The sequence below is a fragment of the Momordica charantia genome (genome assembly GCF_013281855.1).
Source record: "Momordica charantia cultivar OHB3-1 chromosome 4 unlocalized genomic scaffold, Mcharantia_2.0 BLBB01000004.1, whole genome shotgun sequence".
Classification (NCBI taxonomy): domain Eukaryota; kingdom Viridiplantae; phylum Streptophyta; class Magnoliopsida; order Cucurbitales; family Cucurbitaceae; genus Momordica; species Momordica charantia.
Genome location: NW_028275162.1, coordinates 5,049,239 through 5,070,899, shown reverse-complemented (window position 1 = coordinate 5,070,899; position 21,661 = coordinate 5,049,239). Strand labels below are relative to the sequence as shown.

The window sequence follows — 21,661 nt, the reverse complement described above, 5'->3', positions numbered from 1 at the left end:
AGGCTGTGTAGAGAAAGAGAATAAAATTTTGGGTAGAAGAAATGGTAGGAAGGAAGAAAATGGAATCTAGAAGATGGAGTGAAATAGGGAACAACAAGAAGAAGGAAGAGGAAAATTTAAAAGAAAAAAAAAAAGATGATGGGGTTGAAGAGGGAGAAAGGAATTATTATGGTTTAGAATTAAATAAGGTAAATAAAAGAAATTGGGTAAATAAAACATGTGTTTGGAACAGAAATTGATTGGTAGCTCGTGGGACTCACATGCAACGTGATATGAAAGAGAAGAAGTTACTGTTTTAAACGAAGAGAGAGAATAAGGGGGTGAATTTTGGATAATTGATTTATTTTGAAGCTATTCTGATTGATTAATTTGGAATTAGTTTAAGTTGGAATCAAGTGAAATAATTTGGTATTAAATCAATATTTTAGGTTGGATAGAAATTAGAACAAAGGACGACCCAATTTGAAGGAATTGTGAGTGGTTATTTTATTAAACGCTTTTGGATATCTATTATAAAATTTCTGAGAAATTATATATATTACGATAGAATTTTACATCATGTATGTTTTAGCATTTCTACTAAGAATATAAGAAAATGGGTTAGAAAGAATTATTTTAAAAATGTTTATTAGAATTGAGAAATGTTTTATGATTTAGATAAATGCTTGAGAAAAGCTATGAAGTGTTATTTAGAAACAGATTTTAGAAAATGATTTTAGAATTTCTGTTTAGAAAGAAATATTTCAGAAATGATTTGGTTCTTAAAAAGAAGAAAGAAGAATTTTAGAACATTTTATGAGATTGAGAATAGTTTTCAAACCACCATGTTATTGTATCCAAGTGGTTACATGTATGCTATATAAATGTGTTTCTATAGTATACCAAAAAATAGAAAGTCTTTGGGACCATTTGACTCCACGTGTTGAGAGAATTATTCTGCTATGCGTATTGAGATTACTCTATGCTAGTAGATCAGAATTATCTGTTGTGTGTATTGAGATTACTCTATGCTAGTAGACCAAAATAGAATATGGATACAAGTGTGGTGTTTGGTTTTATCTATCTGTTTTACGTTTGAAAGAAGAATGTTTTACATGCTTTAGAATGTGTTTTTAGAGTAGGTTGAGAAGTTGGCATAACTACATCGCAGAGGACGCAGGGAAATGTCGGGGTGATTAGGGCCAAATCCGGATTCAAAATCCTGGACTTTAGAGCGTTGTCTTTTCTGTTTGCATAGAAAGAAAGTGTTGTTACAAGTTTGATTTTGAGAAGTTTACTGAGTTTTATGAAATATATAATGTTGCTCTAGTTTTACTCGAGTTTTATGGAATTTAAATGAGAGTGTCTTTTACTTCAGTTTTATGAAGTTTGGTTTGAGAACTGAATTTCAGTTGTTTATGAAAGAAAGTTGACGAAGTTATTTTCTTATTAACTTACCACTCACTGAACTTCCCAGCTCATTGTTTATGTTTTGTTTTTCCCCCTGTACCTGAATATTTGACTTTCTGAATTTCAAGGAGATAGTAGTTCAGATTCTACCACCCAAGGTAGTTCAAGAGTTGCATGACATTCTATATGTACGTGTTGGTTGTTATGAGAAAGTTTTATCTGCACCATTTGATGTAAAGAAAATTTAGAATGGATGTAAGAATGGTTGTTCTGTTGATATTATTAAGTTACTGTGCATCCATTCAGAGTTTTTTAGTCAAAGTTCAGGTCAAAGTTAAGAAAGAAGTTGATCATGGACTCCATAGCTAGTCGGGGTCTGTGGTCGGCACGACTCGTTCTAGGACTAGTAGGTATTTTGGGACGGGTCGTGTCATAAACACAAAATTGAAATTTATGGAATTATTAGTTTAGACACTTTTTAAAGTTTACAATGATCTATTTAAAAGTTTGAGTACTAAACTTGTAATTTAATCCACTTATAATATCAAACTATATAAAATAGTATCGTTACACATGTTAATATGTTCAAAATTATTTTATACGAATTTTAAGTGCTCCTGACATAATTCGAGTGGTTGTGCCTTAATTTAAAACCTTTCTTGCAAAATAAATAGAAGGTTTAAATCTTGTTTTAGTCCATAAAATTTTAATAGGTTTATTTTAGTCTGCGAACTTCGGAAAAATAATAATTTTAATTCTTCTTGTATTTTACCATCAATATTGTTTAATACAAGAATGATGATATATGTATTAATATGTTGATACGAGCATCTTAGAAGTTACATGAATTAGTTGAGGTAAATATTAGATGGAAAAAATTAATGTAACGAGGACCAAAATTGTTATATTTTGAAAGTATAAAAACTTGAAATAAATATTTTGTTTCAAATGGAATAAATCTCAGTTTAAAAGCTTAAGAATTAAAATTAGATTCAAATACAGAAACTAAACTTGCACCATTTCAATTATATTATACATATAACAAAACTCTCTTGACAAGACATTATAAAAGAAAGAGCCAAAATTTTGCTCTCCATTTGTGTATCTTCATGTATTGTCATGGGCTTCAGGTGAAATTGGAAATTAAGACAAAAAATAGTTGGCCAATACAAATAAGTCAATAGGAGATCACAACATCAAACATAGGTGGTCGGGTAAAACATTTCGCTCATTTTTTATAGAGGTTGTTCAAATAGTTAAGGCATATCTTCGATAAAGGATCGTGGGATATCGTTGCAATAAAAACAATCAAATATCCTAAATATTTCGATTCACAAATTTTCTTGAGGCTCCACTTGCAAACTGTTTGAAGTTTGAAATAAAAAGGAAAAAAAGTTGAATGGACTTGAAAGAAAAAACAATGATAGACAAAATTTATATGGCTAAAGTTGAACGAAATAAGCAAAATTCATTTAATCTAGTCGAAAACTTTAAGCAGAAATAATATTCGATGTATCCAAAATTGTATGACAATATCTTTTTAAATCATTCTCAATATTTATGTTAGGGTTGTTAGAGTTAATTTCATTTTAAGCACTTGTTAAGTCACACATTATTACATACAGTTTAAAATTTCGTTTGACATATCAATATGTTGCTCGATATGTTAGTATGTCAACAAGTCTCTCACAACGGAAGAGGAAAATATCTTTTTTCTCCTTTCGTTTAAAATGTATCGTCAACCCTTCGAATTCGAAATTTCAAGATGTCCACGGAATATCGAGAAAAATATTAACAGTTAGAAATGATAAGAGATAGGAAGGTGTATTTACCAGCGAAATTGATCTACCTCGGCCTATCTCTCACATGTTATTTATTGATTTGCTATTTCTTTTTTTAAATTATTTTATTTTATTTTACTGATATTCTAATTGAAATGATGTGATTCTTTTTAATTCTATTTTTCTTTTACGATGCATGAGATATAATTAATAATTTAAATATTATTATCAACAAAAATAAAATTTCTATTTTGTAAAGATATTGGTAAAATGTCTATAAGATATCAGTGTGAACATATAGGCTATAAAATTGATGATTAGCAATTCAAAAAATCAATAAAACTTGATAAGAAAGATTATCATAAAATATAATTAACCAACATTCAACTTCAATTTACTAATTAAATCATTTTCACCAATTTTATTATCTTGTTCTGACATTTCCATCGACGTCGACATTCTCATAAAAAAGATATTTATACTTTTATCTATGATGATTAAAAGTTATCAATTATAGCCTAATTGAGTTATAATTAAAGTTTTATTTAATAATACAAATAATTTCCATCCATTTTTACAATTTTTATAATTTTTTTGTGAAATATCACTCAACATCAACATTTCTGTCCATATTTGTGTAAAATAGGATCTCCACGTTTCTATCAACAAATAATGATAATTATTGGGTTTATTTGTAGTTCAGGCCCACTCCAGTTTTTTTGTTTTAGCCCACCTTTTATTCGGCTGGAATTATTTGGTTCGGTTTTATGGGCTTTATTGAACCCACCCAAGTCGACCCCTACAAGGGTTTCCTTTTCTAAGTCTTTTCGATTTTTTTTTCTTTTTTTAATTCAAACAGCAGCGTCATTTCAAATTAACACATTTCATCCCCAAATTTCACAGTTTGATTCTTGGAATAGAAATATATTTTATCTAATAAAATATGGCTAAATAATCCATGTAAATTTACAGGATATTAAATGGAATTTGAAATATTAAATAAAGTGATAAAAGTCTAAATTCCTAATGTATTATTTTTAGGCATAAAATGCAAAAGCATGGACTTTCAAGCATGAGAATTTAATATATGGAACCTTAGGTACATTTGAATATTTTATCTAATAAAATATGGCTAAATAATCCATGTAAATTTACAGGATATTAAATGGAATTTGAAATATTAAATAAAGTGATAAAAGTCTAAATTCTTAATGTATTATTTTTAGGCATAAAATGCAAAAGCATGGATTTTCAAGCCTGAGAATTTAATATATGGAACCTTAGGTACATTTGATAAAACTTACCGTTTCTTGTTTTTTTTTTTAGTTTTACGGCGAAACTTAAACGTTTTGAAAAATATTTATGTTCCTTGATTCTTACTTTTTAGGAAATGTTTTCAAATTTGTATAGAAATTTTAGAAAATAATAATAATAATAAGAGCTCATTTGGATAGAAAAAGAGCTTCAACTTTTAATCTCAAACAAAGTAATTGACTAATCGGTATTGAGTTATTCTATTTCAGGTAAGAGATTAGTTTCACGTTCATTTATATAATTCAAATGTAAATTACATAAAATAAATCTCAAATTTAATAAACTCAAACTATATAATAAGCATAAATCTTGATTATTTACGACATTGTAAAGATTTAAATACTATTTTAGTCACTGTATTATTAAATTTGATTCATTTTGATACCTGCCTTTTGATATCTTTACTTTGAAAACATTTCTTTTTAATCAATTTTAAATCTCTATTTTGAAATTTTAACACATACTATATATCTAATGAAAACCTTCTTTTTTTTTATATATATAACGCGTGAGAGCCTCATGTGAACTTCTTAAAATAAAATTATGGCAAGGTATTAAATATACGTCCGACATGTTGATATTTCCATCGACATTTCTTTGTGTTTATGGGTTCGACATCAACATTGACATTTTATCGATATTTTCATCAACATTTCCATGAAATTGAGACATCGACATTTCTATGAACATTGACATTTAAAACCCAAGTGATGAAGGTCCTAGATTACTTAGTTAAAAGCTGTCAGCTTGGCAAAAACATGTTCCGAGTAAAGTGCTATCATGATTAAAAATCTAAAAATATTCATAATTATGTAAAATATCAACCAGAACGACCATATTTGTAGTAGTCGCAACTAATTATTTCCATAGAATTATATACTATTTTCTTTTCTGGTTACAATAATATAATTTGATCAATATATTTATAAGTTTGACCTAAGAAGATGAATTCGATGGTTTTATATCATCCTAAGAAATCGACAAAATATAAAAAATATCATAACACATATAAAGTTATATCATATAACACTAATTTAAATATTTATTTTAGAATTTTTTAAAAATATCATCTAACATCAATATTTTATCATGTCCTCCCGTTTAAAAGCTTGGTCACATCACAAGTCACTTACCAATGGATTTGTTTCTAATGTCATTGACAAACTCCTGGATATTCCGGCGGGAGGATCCACCCTCTGCAACAGCCTCCGCCGCCGCCGTCTTCCATTTCAAAGCATTCCGTCTGAGTTCCCTTCCGCCGCCGCCGCCCATCACCTCCGTCAAGCATCTCTCAATCTCCTCTCTCGGAATCAGCCGATTTTCTTCCTCGCCGCGCGACAGCCGCACCCCAACTCCGAACTCCTCCACCAAGAACTTGGCGTTGGTCACCTGATCCCCCCACTGCGGAAATGTCAGCACCGGCACTCCCATTCCGACGGCCTCCACCGACGAGTTCCACCCGCAGTGCGTCACAAAGCACCCCACAGATTCGTGACACAGCACCTGAAAAGAATTCAATGAAAACTTTTTAAATTCAACCTTTCATGAAATTGGGTTTTTGTTAATTTGTAAGAACCTGTTCTTGCGAGCTCCATTGCACCACTTTCCCCCTCTCCCCTGTTTTCTCGGCGACTTCTTCCGGCAGAACGTGGCGCCTCCGCGCGAAAAACTCGGAGGGCGGTTTCAGAACCCACAAGAACGAGAATCCTGAATTGCAGAGCCCGTAAGCGATTTCATCCACTTGCTCTTGCTGCAAATAAACAATGCTCCCGAAGGAAATGTATACGACGGATCGTGGGGGCCTCGAGTTCAGCCATTCCATACAGTCCTCTGCTTTCAGGCAGTCGCCGGAGACCTCTGTTTCGAGCTTTTTCGCGGTCAAGAACAACGGGCCGATTGGTTTAATCATCGCCGGAGAGATTTTTGACATGTAATTGACGATTTCCTTCTCGAGTTCGTCGAATGTATCCATCAAAATGCAAAAGGGTATCGATAATTTAGCGAATTGGTCCAAGAGGGTTTTTGCCAGAACGCCGTAGATGTTATTGGGGAGCATGAAGCTGGGAATTTCGTCGTTCATCAGAAGGGGCAGAAACGGAATCTGGACGTTGATTTTGGGTTCGATTTCAGAAGGGAACGGGACGGATTGGTGGAATTTGTGGTAATAAATTGAGAACATAGCGCAAGATTGAACCCAGAGAACGGCACAGGGGATTCCGAGCTCCTCTGCGACGTCGCAAACCCACGGCAGAAAGGGGTTCCCGATCAGGCAAGAAACCGGGCGGTTCTCGGCGGCTTGGTTCTTTATCAGACCGGCGAGAGACGGGCGGCCGGCGAGCTCGAGCTGGGTGATGAACCCGGCTAGTAAGTCGATTTCATTGGGATCGATTTTCGTGACGCCATCTTCGAAAAATTCGAATCTGATGAAGCCGTTGGCGACCGGAGTGGGGCGGTCGGCGACGATGCTGCCAGCTTTCTTCAGCGATTGGCCGAAGAAGGCCGCCGTGCAGATGGTGACGAGGAGGCCGTCGGCGGCGAGTCTCTTGGCGAGCCGGAGGGTGGGGTTGATGTGTCCTTGGCCGGGATAGCACACAAGGAAGACATGGGGAAGAGCTTCGGAAGTCATGTTGAGGATTGTCAATGGCTGATTTTGATGGATTATTGATCTTTAGAAATGGGTTATGGTTTTGAGTTTACTTAGGCGGGTCTGGTTTTATATACAGTCTCGAGAATGATCGATTTTTAAATAGAAATTTAAATATAATTGATTTTTTTAAATAAACGTAAAATCTCAATTTTGTAATTTGTCAAACATAAAATAAAAAAGTCATTTTAACAATTACAAAACTGATTTTGTCAGCGAGAAAAATCAGTGGGGAAACGAATAAACAATAGCAGATGAAAGAAAAATTATAAGAAATGGTGGGCAGGTTAACTTATAGATTTAGTGAAGTTTTTTCTTTCTTTTTAATAAAAAATTTAGTGAAGTTAGTCACGGACGATTATCTGTGAATAATATTTAGTGAAGTTAGTCAGATTATTTATTTATATATATATATATATTTTTGGAGCTAAATTTATATATTATATTTAGATGCCTCTATTTATATTAAAAAAGATTGACTATATTTATATGTAATTTTTAGATGTAGATCTCCGTAAAAAAATGTATATATATTTATATTTAGATGTAGGTATCTCTTACTTACTGTTGACTTTTTTGGCTTTAATATAATTATTTTGATGTATTAAAATTATTGTTGTAAAGTAAAAATTTATTAGGAGTTTCAAACCATATTATACGATCTATTGATAATACATTTCGTATTTATGGATGATTTCAGTGTTCTAAGATGTTCAATAGCGTAAATAATGATTCCAACACCTCCTAAATCATTAAAATTAGATATGAAACGAAAAAATTCTAATCAAAACAAGTTTAAAAGAAAAAACGCGTAGTGAAATCTTAATCATCGAGAAAATTTATAGTACTACAAGAATACCATACTCTTTTTCATTTACTACTTGCTGCATCACCATTGTATTAAAAATAGTATTTTCGTAGTACTTAAAAAATCTCCCTAAATCATCTATTTAAACAAGTGAGAAAGAAACCATGTAAAAATTAAAAATTAAATAAAGGAAATAAAATAAGATAAGTAAAATAAAATAAAACTATGCCAGAAAGGCGCTGACAGCGCTTATGTTTAAAAAAATAAAAAATGAAAAGAAATGAAGCCGTTGCCGGTTTGTAAAATTAGAAAAATAAAATTTAGGAATTTCAGCCGTTTGAAAGCTTACCGTTTCTTTTATTATTATTTTTTTTAAATCCTTTCCCTAAAATTAATCTCCACTTTTGAATTAAGATTGTTATGGAGTGAAAACCGATCTACCACATGTCGAGTATTTGAGAGATGGGCCAAATTAGCCTCGTCAGAATGACTCGAGAGAGGCAGACCCATTGCAACTTCGAACTTACCAGTGCATCCAACCATCAACACGTCCTAACGACGAGATTGATTGGGCACAGTTAACGTGATTACTAGACTAGCCGTCTCACGATGAAAGGCTGGGAATCTCAGATTTATCTACTAAATTTGGCTGCCAACTACAACCTATAAAAAGACAAAGAATCACAACACTCGATTTGTTCGAATCCCTTTTGATGTGCATTATTAGCATTGAACTCCATTACTAGCTTAGACATTGGGTGCTCACCTTTGTTTTGCAGAATATTCGCTTCTCGAAATGGATAAGCCACGTTGCTTACGCAGGTCAAATTTGTGCACGAACAAAGATACCTATATCTAATGACCCAAATTAAGCCTAATTTCAAACTCTTAAATCTAGTATTCTCAAAATTTTGGTCAATCATCCCTCTCAATTATTTTTTTAACGACTTCTTTTAAGTTTTCATTATTAATCTTTCTTTAATGCTCCAATTTATCTTTCAATTCGGATGAAAGATAGTTTATTTTGAGATAACCTTGAGCATGTAGTTTTTATGAGAGAATCTTGAGAAAGTAGTTTTTATTTCTCTTAAACTATTTGAAAGTTTTTATTTGTAACAATTTTTCTTACAAATTTCGTAAGATTTGAATTTACCTTTTCGAGCTTGTAAATTTATTCTTCAGTTTCAAATTCTTTGTAATGGTTGCTTTTGAATCTGAAAAAAAGTGTTGTAACAATTTGATCTTGAAACGTAGAAATGATCGAGTTTCTTTTTTGTTTTAAAAAAAAAGAAGGTGTTATACCAATTTGACTGCTATTATGAAAAGAGTAAAATTCTTCAATCGAGTAGGTGGTTTTGTGGAACCACTGTCAATTCCAGTGTCAAAATTTCTCTAACCCAATTTTGTTTAAGTTTTGCAATTAATTTTCTATTATTATAGATCGCATGAAATTAATTGTTAGAATTTATTAGGGGTACAAATTGCTACGTTCTAATTTTATTGTTTATAATTATTTATTTGGTAGAATTCATTAGGGATGTTTGCACTTTTAATTTATTGATAATTATTTGCTTAATTACGGGTGTTTGCATATATCACCGAAAATTTTAGAAAAAATCATGAAAAATACAGAAATCGTTTAAATGAACGAATAACTTCAATTATAGTTTAATTATGTTGGGAACAAGGAAATAAGGCTGGATTGACGGAGAGAGAGAGAGAAATCTATTTTCGATTATTTGTTTTTTTTTATATAAAATTAATTTAAATCAAATCACATAATTGGAGAGTTTCTCAGTGATTGAAGCCCAGATTTTTTTTGAGATCCCGACTTTGTTCATGATTTAAAAAAAAATGGAGAGAGAAGAACAAAAAATAAGGAGAGAGAGAGGGAGTATAAATGCTGGAAACTATTTTAAGAAACAAATATCTCGATCTCTCTCGATAGATTATCTCCTTCCTGACGACTATTGAATAATGTAACCAGAATCATGGAAAGTTGCTGATTAAAAAAAAAAGAAGAGAAATCCCAATAAATTTTTAAGGATAATGAGAGAAAATACCTATAGTGTTACCGAATGAAGAAATAGAAGAAAAAAAGAATAAGTTAAGAAGGAACGAGGTAATGGAAAATGAGAGAAAAAAATTATGGAAAAAGAGGGAGAGGAAAAAAATTTTAGAAAAGAGAGAGACAGAGAGAGGAGTAGTGAAAGTAATTTTGTATCTAGGGTGATGTTAGCAAAGATTACAAAACATAAATTTTGAAAAAGAGGGTAGACTATTCAGTCCAAAAATCCTGAGATTTTCAGGATTATTCAAAAGAATTCCAAAGAAAATAGGAAAATATAAAAATGTTAAATTGTGTTAACATTAATAAATTTGTTTATGATGTGTGAAGGAGAAGGTGAGAAACACGTGAGAGGAGGTTGGGGATTATAAAAGGATTCTACCCTTATTTGTATCAGCTCGTGGAAATTTCACTAATATTATCGATGTGTCAAATGACAGTGAAGTAACATTTGGATATATCAATCGACATTTAGTACGTGACATAGTAAACAAACAAAATATAAAGTTAAGAATGTCAATGATATAATTTATTTTAAAGCCGTTGATCTAGTTGTTATTGGGGCAAACGAAAAAAATATATAAAGATTTAAGAGGAACGACTTCAAACTTTATAATGGTCATGTCATAATAAAGTTCTACCAATTTCTTAACCATTAAATATTGTAAGATTAGTCACTTATCTGGTGAGAGACTAATTGTTGTGTGCATTAATTGGCTTTGATGCTTTTAATATTGTAAGTCTCAAACCTTGAAAAATATTAGACATAAAATCGAAACATTAGAGATTTATTTGTTCACAAAATTTACTTTTGTATCAAATTAGCCTATAAATTTTAGAAAGTATGGAAAAGAAAATTAAAAATTAAAACATCTCTTAATTTTGACCTCGAAAACAACAAATTAAAATGGCTTTTGGATACCTGAAAAGTAGTTTTATCCCCACCTTTAATTTGGTCAAAAATTTTAAAATATTGGATTAGTCAATCATAATATTTATTTAAAAACTGTTCTGGAAATTAGAATAAAAGAAAAGAAAAGCCATGTTTCAAAAGTTAAAAATTTAAAATGTGCGGCGCCGCCCTTCCTCAATACGGGCATTGGTAAGTGCTACTGTTTGAAGTACTTTTTTTGTTTTTACTAATAATTATAATAATGCCACACAATTCTAAGTTTTATCATACCCAATTAAATAAGTTATCACTTTTGATTTTCCTTAGAAACATAGTCGTCATGGGTTGCGACATGAAAAATCCTAAAGTTAATTTATTATTTTCTCTGTAGTTTCGGTTCGAAATGTTCATATTTATGTTTAATCGATTTCTAAAAGCATGTAATAAGTGTATGAACTTTTTTTATTTTTTTATTAGTACATTGATAGGCTATTTAAAAACTGTAATTACATAAAAAAGATTTAATGTACAAAATTTATACTTTTGTCATAAAATAATCACATTTAAGGTGGTACCTATCACCAATTTATCGTTATATCATTTGTTTACACCTAAATATTAATTATTTTTTGAAATTCAAATTGTTTATTTGGAAGGTTACATTTTAAATCCCTTATTTTATGTCTAATTAGTCTTTCCAAAAATAAAATTACCAAATTCTAAAATACTTGTATTCAGTTATGTTGTTTTTTGTTCCTGCTGAAAATTTTTGATGTTCTACTTTCTAATATCATTATATCGAATTTGAAATCATGGGTAAATCTAAATATTAATTAATTTAGAAAGTATAGTCTTATTAGACAAGCCATTCACATAAAGTTTTGGACTCGTCATTTAATGACGTGGTAGGTTATGTTCATGTAAGTGGAAATGTCTATTTAATTAAATTAAACCAGCGATCAATATTATGATGATATTAGTGAAAATTTCTTACTTTACTTCAATTAATTAATCTAACGAGTAGTTAGTATTGACGAAATTTTTTTAATAATTATTAACGGGGTAAATTATTAAGATTAATAACTTAGAAAGCTGTCAAATCGAACTGAGCTCAAGGGGTTAAGACACTTATCTTTGACTAAAAGTCACGAGTTTAAACCTCCACCCTTATATGTTGTATTAAAAAAATAACTTAGAAGGTTAATGTATGGACGAGATTCCATATTTTCTTTAAATATAGAAATGAAAAAGACATAATCATAAAAGTACGCATTGGGTCTAAGATGATGGGGAGGGTATAAAATAAATTAATAATTGTCCAAAGAATACGTATTAGTTTGTCCAAATCAAATTATAAGTTCAATAAAGTGATGACATTATATTATTGATTTGTTTTTGTTTTCTCTATTCTTTTCTTTTTTTAGTTGTTGATTTGTTTGACATGATAATAATAATATTATTATTAATGTTGACCTGACTTATGAAATATAATTTATAAAATAATACCACATAACAAATAAAAGAGAGACTCAAACGTACCTTTTACAAGTATGTGTATAATAATTCAACTTAATACATTGTTTAGACATAGTTATTAAAAAAAAAAAAAGTTCTCTCCATGGTCGATGGAATTTTTAACAAAAATTAATATTCCGTTAAAAAAAAAAAGAAATTAATATTCAATTTCAAATTTTCATTCCTTATTTTTCTTGACTCCGCAGTCATGTTGAATTTAATATACAATCTTCAAAATTGGTAATTTTGAAAAAAAAATTTAAATTTAAAATTGGATCAAAGTCTAAGTTGAAAAGTACTCTTCAAAATTTATACAAATCTTGCTTTTATTATTTCGTTCTTAATTTGATATTTGATATAATACTTGTAGTCTAAAAATCTCTTATTTCAACTCTTCCCACAAAATATGGATCTTCGAAAGTTTTCAATTTTCAAATTAGTTTTGCTCAAAACTTGACTTAAACATTAGTTTTTGTCCTCTCACGAGACAATCGTATAACATTTGGTATCGAAAAACATGTAGGAATTAATTTCTTTTTTAAATATTACTTAATTGAGAATTATTTAAAAATAAATAATAAATGGAGAATAATTTCCTGGGGAAGAAACGAGGAAGAAATAACTGGTTGGGCTTAATAAAATTGGGCCGGGAGTGGAAATGGCCGTTGAGATGTTAGTTAGGGTTAGGGAGGGTGTTCTTTTTTTTTTTTTTTGAAAAAACAAATAATAACAAATATATATTATTAAAGTTTCTTTTTCTTCGTTATATATAAATCTCGCAGATCTATATAAAATGGATAAAACTATGCTAAATTTTTATTAAATTATTTTTAAAAAATTAATTATATGTTTTTGTTATAAAATATTAGGAAATTTAATTTAATTTAATTTTGTTATTACTATTTAAAAATTATAATAGTAAATTACTGTTAATAAAATAGTAATAGAATAATTAAATTGTATTATTATTTTAATTAAAAAATAACATTCGTGCATGTATTATTTTGTATTATATAGTTGTTAGGAATTTTGAGTAATTTCAAATACTAAATTCGTTATTTATTATCAAATTAAAAGATAGAGATTTGAAACCTCACGTTTGTACTTCATAATTTTTCTGACCAAAACAGGATTTTACTTATTTAACATTGTTAATTTTTAATTAATAAATCAAGATAAAAAGTCTACATTAGTAAAAAATATATATTGTTTTATTTTTATATGGATATACACTAACAAAAAAATTTAATTACATTCGTCACACATCATTTATTCTATTTTATTTTTATTAAAGTTGCAAGTGGAGGGTGTAAGTTAAATGGTGGTAGGTAGAAATCACACCAAGTATTTATTGGAAAAAAAAATTGGAGAAGAAGAGTGGAAGAGAGGGAGGCGAATTATTTTTAAAAACAATAATAATAATAATAAATAAAATAAAATTATAAATTAAAAACGACATAAGCCACAACTAATCAAAAAGATAAAAAATAAAAAAGTTAAAGCGAGCATAACTTGGTGGTAATTGGCAATATCTCCAACCACGAGGTTGTGAGTTCGATCTCTCGTTGGCAAAAGAGATTCTCCTCCTTTTTTGGGCTGGAAGATAATATTTATCTTAGTTGTCCATAGCCATAGAAAAAAAAGAAAAAAAAAAGTATGATGAAGCCAAATGCTCTTGGATGGGCAGTTTCATAGGGGGATAAATCCTTTTTTCTCCTTCATATTGAATGTTGTAGTCTATCACTTTGAGATCATGAGAACCTTGTGAATTGATAGAAATTATGGCATGCATCTCTGAGGAGAGTGGCACGGCCAAACATCATCCCAGAAGCGAATCAGCTTACCATTGCCCAACCCACCTCTAAAATATCCTGCATAACGAAAGGTATTATGGAATCTATGTTGAAGACCATGAATGATGTTCATCTCCTCATACACGTCCAACTAGATAATCGTGGAGGATTCGTGTACAATATCATACAAATTATGGAAATGTGGAGGGTTAAAAACCGATTATGGTATGATATTGTCTGTTTTGGCATAGTCTTCACGGTTTTGTTTTTGGGTTCACCCAAAATGCCTCACACGAGATAATTATCCTCATATATATACCATGGATCATGCTCTTCCCTAACCAATGTAAAACTTTGTTTGCAATCACCTTACAAACCCAATTTAATATTTTAGGTTTAATTTTTGTATGCCGGTAGAATTCGTATTAATATAAAACTTTTTTAAAAATAACTAATATTGAATATAAATTTCATTTTCAACTTTAATATTTTTTTAAAAAATACAATTAAATAATTAATGTTATATTTGGTGAAATTCATTTATTATATTATCAAATTATATTCTTTTAAGAAGAAGAATGTCAAAGGTAGGCTCATTTAAAAAATATTGTTTTAAAATTATGTATTTAAAATAATAGATATTATTATCATATTAAAAGTAAATGGAGATATTATATAATTTAATTGAAATTTTATTTTATATGTAACTGTAATACATAAATATACTTAATTGCTTATTAGTCAATAATACATTAATTTATTTAAATTATAAAATTACAAATAAAACTAAATAAATTTGATAAAAAAAAATATATGAAAAAATAATGAAGGCGCCAAAATGTCAAATATAGGATGCCCTCGACATGGGAATCATGGAAACCAATGTTTCAAAAGGGCATCCAATCGATTCGGATGCCTTCCGTATGGGCATTCTAGGACACCCAGGCATCCCGAAATACCCGGATATCTTACATTACCGCAAATCAAACGTGGGAATCCAGATGCCCGTCTCACGGGAATCTTGGATTCCCACGAAACAAACGGCCCCTTAAGGAAATGTCATAGAGGTTTGATTTTTTTGTTGGTAATTGTTTGAATTAATAAATACGACTACTATTATAGTTTAATTTTTTTTTTCCGAGAAACACGCTTCATTAAACAAAGTCAAGAAGCCAAAGAGGCTACACTGTTATTACCATCAAGGGTAACTTGGTAAATTAATCAAGGAGGGAAATCAGAAAGCCACAATACTGGATTATTCTGATGCAGAGCCTCACCCATAAGGAAATGAGTCGGTTTGTTAGCCTCTCTTCCGACATGTATACATCTGAAAAGCACAAAATTGTCAGCCAAAATTCGAATATCCTCAATCCAGGTTCCGAATTCGTTGGTTTTGACCGAAATCCCATTGATAAGCTCAACTGCTTCAAGGGAATCCGACTAAAAAACAACCAACTGAAGACCTAACCTCTCAGCTAGGCAAACTACTTCACGAATAGCACAAATTTCGACCAACAGAGGGGAATTCACATTGTGGGATGAAATTAAGGCTGCTAGGATGGAGTTCTGATCATCACAAACCAAAACCCCAACCCCTCCCCTTTGATTTCGGACATCGAAAGGCACGTCCACATTGAGCTTGACTGTTCCTTTCGAAGGATGTTTTCAAATCGCCGGACAAGGTAAATTCTTCTGGGCCTCGTTAGTCTTTCTTCTCCGAGTTAAAAGCTCCATAGCATAATTTGTGATCCAATCAGATTTTGTGTGAACATCCGCAACGACTTCACCATTTTTTCTTTGGTTTTTGTCATTCCAATTCGCCCAACAAATGATGCCCGCTAAAGGCAATTCCTTTGGTGTTAGGTTTTCTCTCCAAAGCGCCCATCTATCAATGAAACTGCAGTTGCAATCGACACCAAGGCCCATCACCATAGGAAGGGAAATGTCCCAAATCTGGCCCGCCTTATTGCAACCCACTAAGGTGTGGTCCGTTGTCTCATCCTCTTCAAGGCAAATAGGACAAACAGGGAAGACATCCATCCCTTGATGTTGCGCCTCTGCTTAATAGCTAGAGGGACGAGTGCAAGTGCACACTATCACAAGTAATAATATGGAAATATTCCAAGTTCGTCTCCACAAGGACTAGTTTTCTTTTAAAATTGATTTTGTAAACTGCTTGAATGAGCAATCTGGTTTAGGATAAAAAGAATTGATTGGTTGAAATCCACGTTTTATAATTTAATAAAGAGATCGACGATCCCAAGTTCTTTTACTCCATTCAGAAAGTCTTTTCCGTCGGACGACTCGTAGGAGGTGAGAAGGGCCCTTACTACTCCGTCCCACACAGTGTACTACTATCGGCCCTACCAGGCAACATCTACCTACACAAGCTCGATCAGGAGATAGGGAGGATCCGACAGAAGTACGAAATTCCGATTGTTCAGAGAATCAGATCGGTACCAACCCTCATACTACTGACTAGTTGAAGAGAAATGAATTATACCTATCAGAATCTCACACTAAATTTACTCTCTAATTGCAAACTGGTTCAACTCCTATTCCATACCGCTTTTGGTTTGTTTAGAAGATTAGGCTAGTATTTAAAACATGTCTATAAAATACTTGAAGAATCCTAAGTAATTAAAACTCCAACTTACGTTTAATGGGTAAGAGAGCCTATGTCTAGGATCTTGTTTAAGTTCTTATGTCTAAGTAACTTCCCATTTTATCTTGATGAACTCCGTCGACTCTAGCCTTTTCAGAATTAAACTCAACTGTTGTGATTTAAACAAGTGGCCAGCAAGTAAAATCAACTAGATTAATTAATTCAATCAAGATAAGCAATTTGAGCGTAAACGCCGTGCTATCTGATAAATGTAATTAAAATGATGGGAACTAAATCATTCTTAAGAGGGTTGGAAAAGTAAATTAGCTACTCACAGAAACATGAAAAATAGAAATAATAAGAAGTGGATTGAAATAAAATATCATATTAAGTTAAGAAGTAATTACAATAGCTAAATTAAAATCAAGAATCGAAATCTAAAGAAAATGATAACAACAAAAAGAAATTGCCATAAAAATAATTCAAGGAATGTTGAGCAAAATTAAAGTCAAAACAAATTATAAAAGCGTAAATTCTAGAGAGAAAACAAGCTGGAATTTTAAATGTCAAGTGAGCTCCCCATTTGAAGCTTGATGGAACTTGGTATTTAAAAGCTAAACCTTGCAAGTTGGTGGAGAAAATCTTGGATATTTGAGTGGAGGAGCTACAATGGGGCTTAACAGCATTTGGTTGCACGGATCAAGGGATGAGTTGAGATTTCTTCCAACTGCCCGGTCAACAAAATCCCTTATTTGTAGGTGGAGAATGCGCCAGATGCATTGCTGAAGTTTCTGGAGTGTTGGCGATGGGCCAGACGCATCGCTGCTAGTTTTAAGATAGCCTCTATGTCATCAGCAGGTGCATTGCTGCTTTCTTCTTCATTTTTCCCTATAAAACATATATATTTCCTCACAATTCCATCTATTTATCCAAAACCAAGTGTACAAGTCTTTCCTAAGAAATAGTCTCATTTATACCGGATTCAATGCATGAAACTTATGTATTTAATTTCAGAAGGCACTAAACATGCACAATTTGTAAACACTTTTTCCTAAAATTCAAGACTTATCACTCGACTTGCCAAATTCTTCATTGTTGGAATACAATTGTGAAAAGCCTTACAAAGGAAAAGCTTAATCTTAGAAGGAAGGTGACTTTTCTGGAGGATAGATCACAACCCCACTTCGTTGGTCCCACTAGTAGATTCTACCAAATAGGAGAGTTTCATAGCCAATTTATATCCACTCTTGACTGAATAATGACCCGGTTTGCTATAGTGTCACGTCTAGTGATCAACCCCACCGATACTACATATCAGAATCCTGGATATTAACTCAACATCCTCATTACAGACCACCCCCTCAAGCTTCTCCAAATCCTAGCTTTTAGATGGAGTAATAAACTCTGTCACCAGAACCTTTCTGTTTGGATTAAGATTGAGTGTGATAGGATGAAACATACTCTCTCTGGGGACCCAAGCATCCATAAAAAAATCAATATCAGTGCTATCCCCAACCACTTTCCGCAGCCCATGACCAAGTAAATCCCTACATCATAATATTCCTTTTCAAAAATATGATGAGTGAGCAGCACCATCTGCTTGTAAGAGTGAAGAGTTTGGAGCATAAATACCTTTAATGACCCGTGAAACCAAGAGAGATGGGAACTTAATAAAATGCCAAAGTTGCTTGGCCAGAAAAGCCTTGTTGAACAACTCTAGATCCCGAAAATTAAGCCCGCCAACCTCTTTTAGTCTGCACATTCTATCCCAGCTCATCTAGTGGATTCTCCTTCTGGATTGAGTTGAACCCCACCAAAATCTCGCCAATGTTGTAGTCATTTTGGCACAAAAAGTATTGTGAAAATGGAAACAGCTCATGGCATATGTAGGAATTGCTTGTGTTACACTTTTAAGCAAAACCTCCTTCCCCCCACAAGAAAAGAAGCTTTCTTTCCACCCTTTGATAGCACGCCAGATTCTATCTTTAAGGAAACAAAAATCTTTACTCTTACTCTTTGAAAGCATCGCTGGTAGCCCTAAGTAGTCACCTAAATGGGGGACAAGAGTCATTCCCATCAAGGATTTTAAATAGCTCTTGAAATCTTCTTTCACATTTGGTAAGAGCCAAAGAACGGACTTTTCAAAGTTAATTTGTTGACCAGAACCCCTTTCATACTCGCACAAAATCATCTTGATCGTATACAACTCAGTAATGTCAGCTTTACAGAAAACAAGGCTATCATATGCAAAGAAAAGATGAGAAATGCTTGGACTATTAGGGGTGATCGAGATACCTGAAATTCTCTGGACATCATGCGCATTTAATAGTAGCTGAAAGCCCCTCTGCGCAAATGAGAAATAAATATGGCGAAAAAGGATCTCCTTGGCGTAACCCTCGTTGAGGAATAATATTCCCTTTCGGGACTCCATTAATCAACACTGAGAAAGAAGGAGTAGAGATACAGTCCATAATGATGTCCACCCACTTCCTGTCAAAACCCATTTTCAGCATAATCTGGTCAATGAAGATCCATTCAACTGTGTTGTAAGCTTTACGCAGATCCAGCTTCAAAGCTGCAAAACCCTCCCTGCCTTTTCGTTTACTTTTCATAAAATGAATACACTCATGGCCAACATTAATATTATCAGTAATTGCACGTCCAGGTAAGAAAGCTGACTGAAATTCAGAAATAATTTTGTCTAGGACTACCTTTAGCCGGTTAGAAAGAACTTTAGTAACTATCTTATAAGATACATTACATAGGCTTATAGGTCGATAACCACAGATGCACCTAGGCTTAGTTACCTTAGGAATAAGAGCAATATGAGTTGAGTTCCAGGGCTTTATAGATCGCTCACCATTTAGCAAGGCTAGGTAATTAGCAACTGTTTTGTCACCAATAGTCTTCTAGTATTCCTGATAAAAAAGAGCAGAAAATCCGTCCGGACCTGGGACTTTCATAGGAAGCATTTGCTTCAGCACCTTCTCAATTTCAACCCGACCAAAAGGAGCACACAACTAAGCATTCATCTGATCTGTTAATGAACGCTTTACATTTCGAAGAATTTTGTTCATGTCCCCCATCTGAGGTTGCGTGGATTTAAATATTTCGTTAAAATAAGAAATAAACTCATTCTCCACTAACCTCGAATCCTCGGTCCAAATGTTCCGATCAATCACAATCCCTCTAATCATGTTCTGTTGCCTACGCATAGAGGTACGTTTGTGGAACCATTTAGTGTTTCTGTCACCCCACTGTAGGCAATTCTCACGGGAGCGTTGCTTCCAATAAATTTCCTCTGTTTCAAGTAAGTCATCCATATCACCTTTCAGCTTGTGAATTGTATCACAATCCTACGAAGGAGGGTGAGAGTAAATGTCAGCCACTGCCTGGTGTAGCTTTTTAATCTGATTCTTGAAGCCCTCATTAATTCGACTGCCCCATTGCTTAAGAGCCTTAGAACACCTATCAAGACTAGCTTCTAGATTCCAGCTTCCTGTATCAATCTATAACCGACTCACACTCTGCATATTTTGTCCAAGCCTTCTCAAATTTAAACAATATCTGCCCCCTATGAATCTGCCAAAAACTGTCCCGCACTTCCAAAATAATAGGATGGTGGTCCGATTTTGACCAATCAGAATGGGACACTTGAAGGCCGTGCCACAAAGCAATGAAAGCTCAATTGCCCAAAAATCGATCTAATCTCTTCTGGATTTGGGCACGAGCCTTCCTAAGGTTGCGCCAAGTAAAAACAGACCCGTGATAACCGAGGTCTTGTAAACAATAATCATCCACAACCTCTCTAAAAGAATCAACCATACTCTTTTTTGACGTACACCCAGCTTTCTTATCATCCCACAAAATAGCATTAAGATCCCCCCAATTAACCAGGCGGAATCATATGAATTGTGGAGACAACGAATTAACTCCCAAGTGTGAATCCTTTTGTGAGTTTTTGGATTCCCATAGATACCAGAAAATCGAAAAACTCTCTGATTCCGGGAAATGTGAAATCGAGAGTAAGAGCGAATGTGAACACATACTTCATTCTTCCATAAAAGGCACAAATCCATGCTCTTACCATTACTGTCAACTACAAAACATCCTTCAAAAGACAAACGTACTTTTAATTTATTCAAGAGACTACCATTACACTTAGTTTCAGAAATGTCACTTACATCACAGAAACAGAACGTCTTGGAGTTCCCCAACCCGCGGACGTTCCAGCAGAGGATTTTCATGGCTCCCGACAGGGCTGTATAACAGCTGCCACCGATGCTACATCCTTCGTGACAGTCTTCTTTCGTTTCTGTCCCACGACCGTTGACAATGAGGAGGCCAAAGCCTTCTCACGGGCCAGTCTTTTCCAGTTTCTAACAGAAGTGGGCTGCGAAAGACCCCCAAGCTTCAGGCCCAAATCATCCCCAACTGAACGAGTTATCTCATTTGATCCACCTGGCCCCTCATTAATTGTTGCCTCAAATAACTCCTTATTTGTAGCACCTCCTTCATTGGAGAGTGAATCCCGTGCCAAGGAAACCTGCTTTGAAGGAGCATTTATTTGGAAAGATCATGGTTCACTCTGAAAATTCATCGACAAGCAATTAAGACCATTAATAACTCCGTTCTTTGTAACGTTTTCCCCAAATCCAGAATTCTGCCAACTGGCTCTGCCGCTTGGTTTGCCGGCACCTCCTTGGAAACTCCTTCAGCCACCTCATGAGCCGGTGGTTGATGTACAGACTTTGCTTGGAGGAACGGTCTGAAAAGGATTCCCGCTTTCGCGGCTTAGATAGACCTTCTTTCCCCTGCCCTTGAAAACGAAGCCAAGCCCCATACTGCAAAT

General features: G+C 33.0%; 1 protein-coding gene and 2 long non-coding RNA genes across 5 annotated transcripts; 1 reads left to right on the top strand and 2 right to left on the bottom strand.

Annotated features, from left to right (window-relative positions):
- Positions 1–5,432: 5,432 nt before the first annotated feature.
- On the bottom strand, positions 5,433–7,181 carry LOC148211683 (gallate 1-beta-glucosyltransferase 84A24-like). Its single transcript, XM_088123160.1, has 2 exons — positions 6,061–7,181; positions 5,433–5,987 (listed from the first exon to the last, which is right to left on the bottom strand). Exons 1-2 carry the CDS (start codon positions 7,108–7,110, stop codon positions 5,610–5,612), a joined length of 1,428 nt encoding a protein of 475 aa, XP_087979286.1. The 5' UTR covers positions 7,111–7,181; the 3' UTR covers positions 5,433–5,609.
- An 8,090-nt stretch (positions 7,182–15,271) lies between these two features.
- LOC148211682 (uncharacterized) lies at positions 15,272–16,467 on the top strand. The gene is made up of 2 exons (XR_015790470.1): positions 15,272–15,886; positions 16,068–16,467. It is a non-coding gene; the product is annotated as an uncharacterized LOC148211682 (long non-coding RNA).
- A 691-nt stretch (positions 16,468–17,158) lies between these two features.
- LOC111017411 (uncharacterized) lies at positions 17,159–21,416 on the bottom strand. 3 transcript variants are annotated; one of them, XR_015790534.1, is made up of 3 exons: positions 18,442–21,416; positions 18,271–18,356; positions 17,159–17,697 (listed from the first exon to the last, which is right to left on the bottom strand). It is a non-coding gene; the product is annotated as an uncharacterized LOC111017411 (long non-coding RNA). The 3 variants fall into 3 exon arrangements; XR_002602279.2 differs by having other exon boundaries at positions 17,159–18,356; XR_015790533.1 differs by lacking the exon at positions 18,271–18,356.
- Between the last annotated feature and the right edge of the window lie 245 nt (positions 21,417–21,661).

Coding starts and splice junctions, on each gene's coding strand:
- LOC148211683 (XM_088123160.1), bottom strand. CDS start 7,110: ATGACTTCCGAAGCTCTTCCCCATGTCTTCCTTGTGTGCTATCCCGGC. Junction 5,988..6,060: donor AATGGAGCTCGCAAGAACAG/GTTCTTACAAAT, acceptor AATTCTTTTCAG/GTGCTGTGTCACGAATCTGT.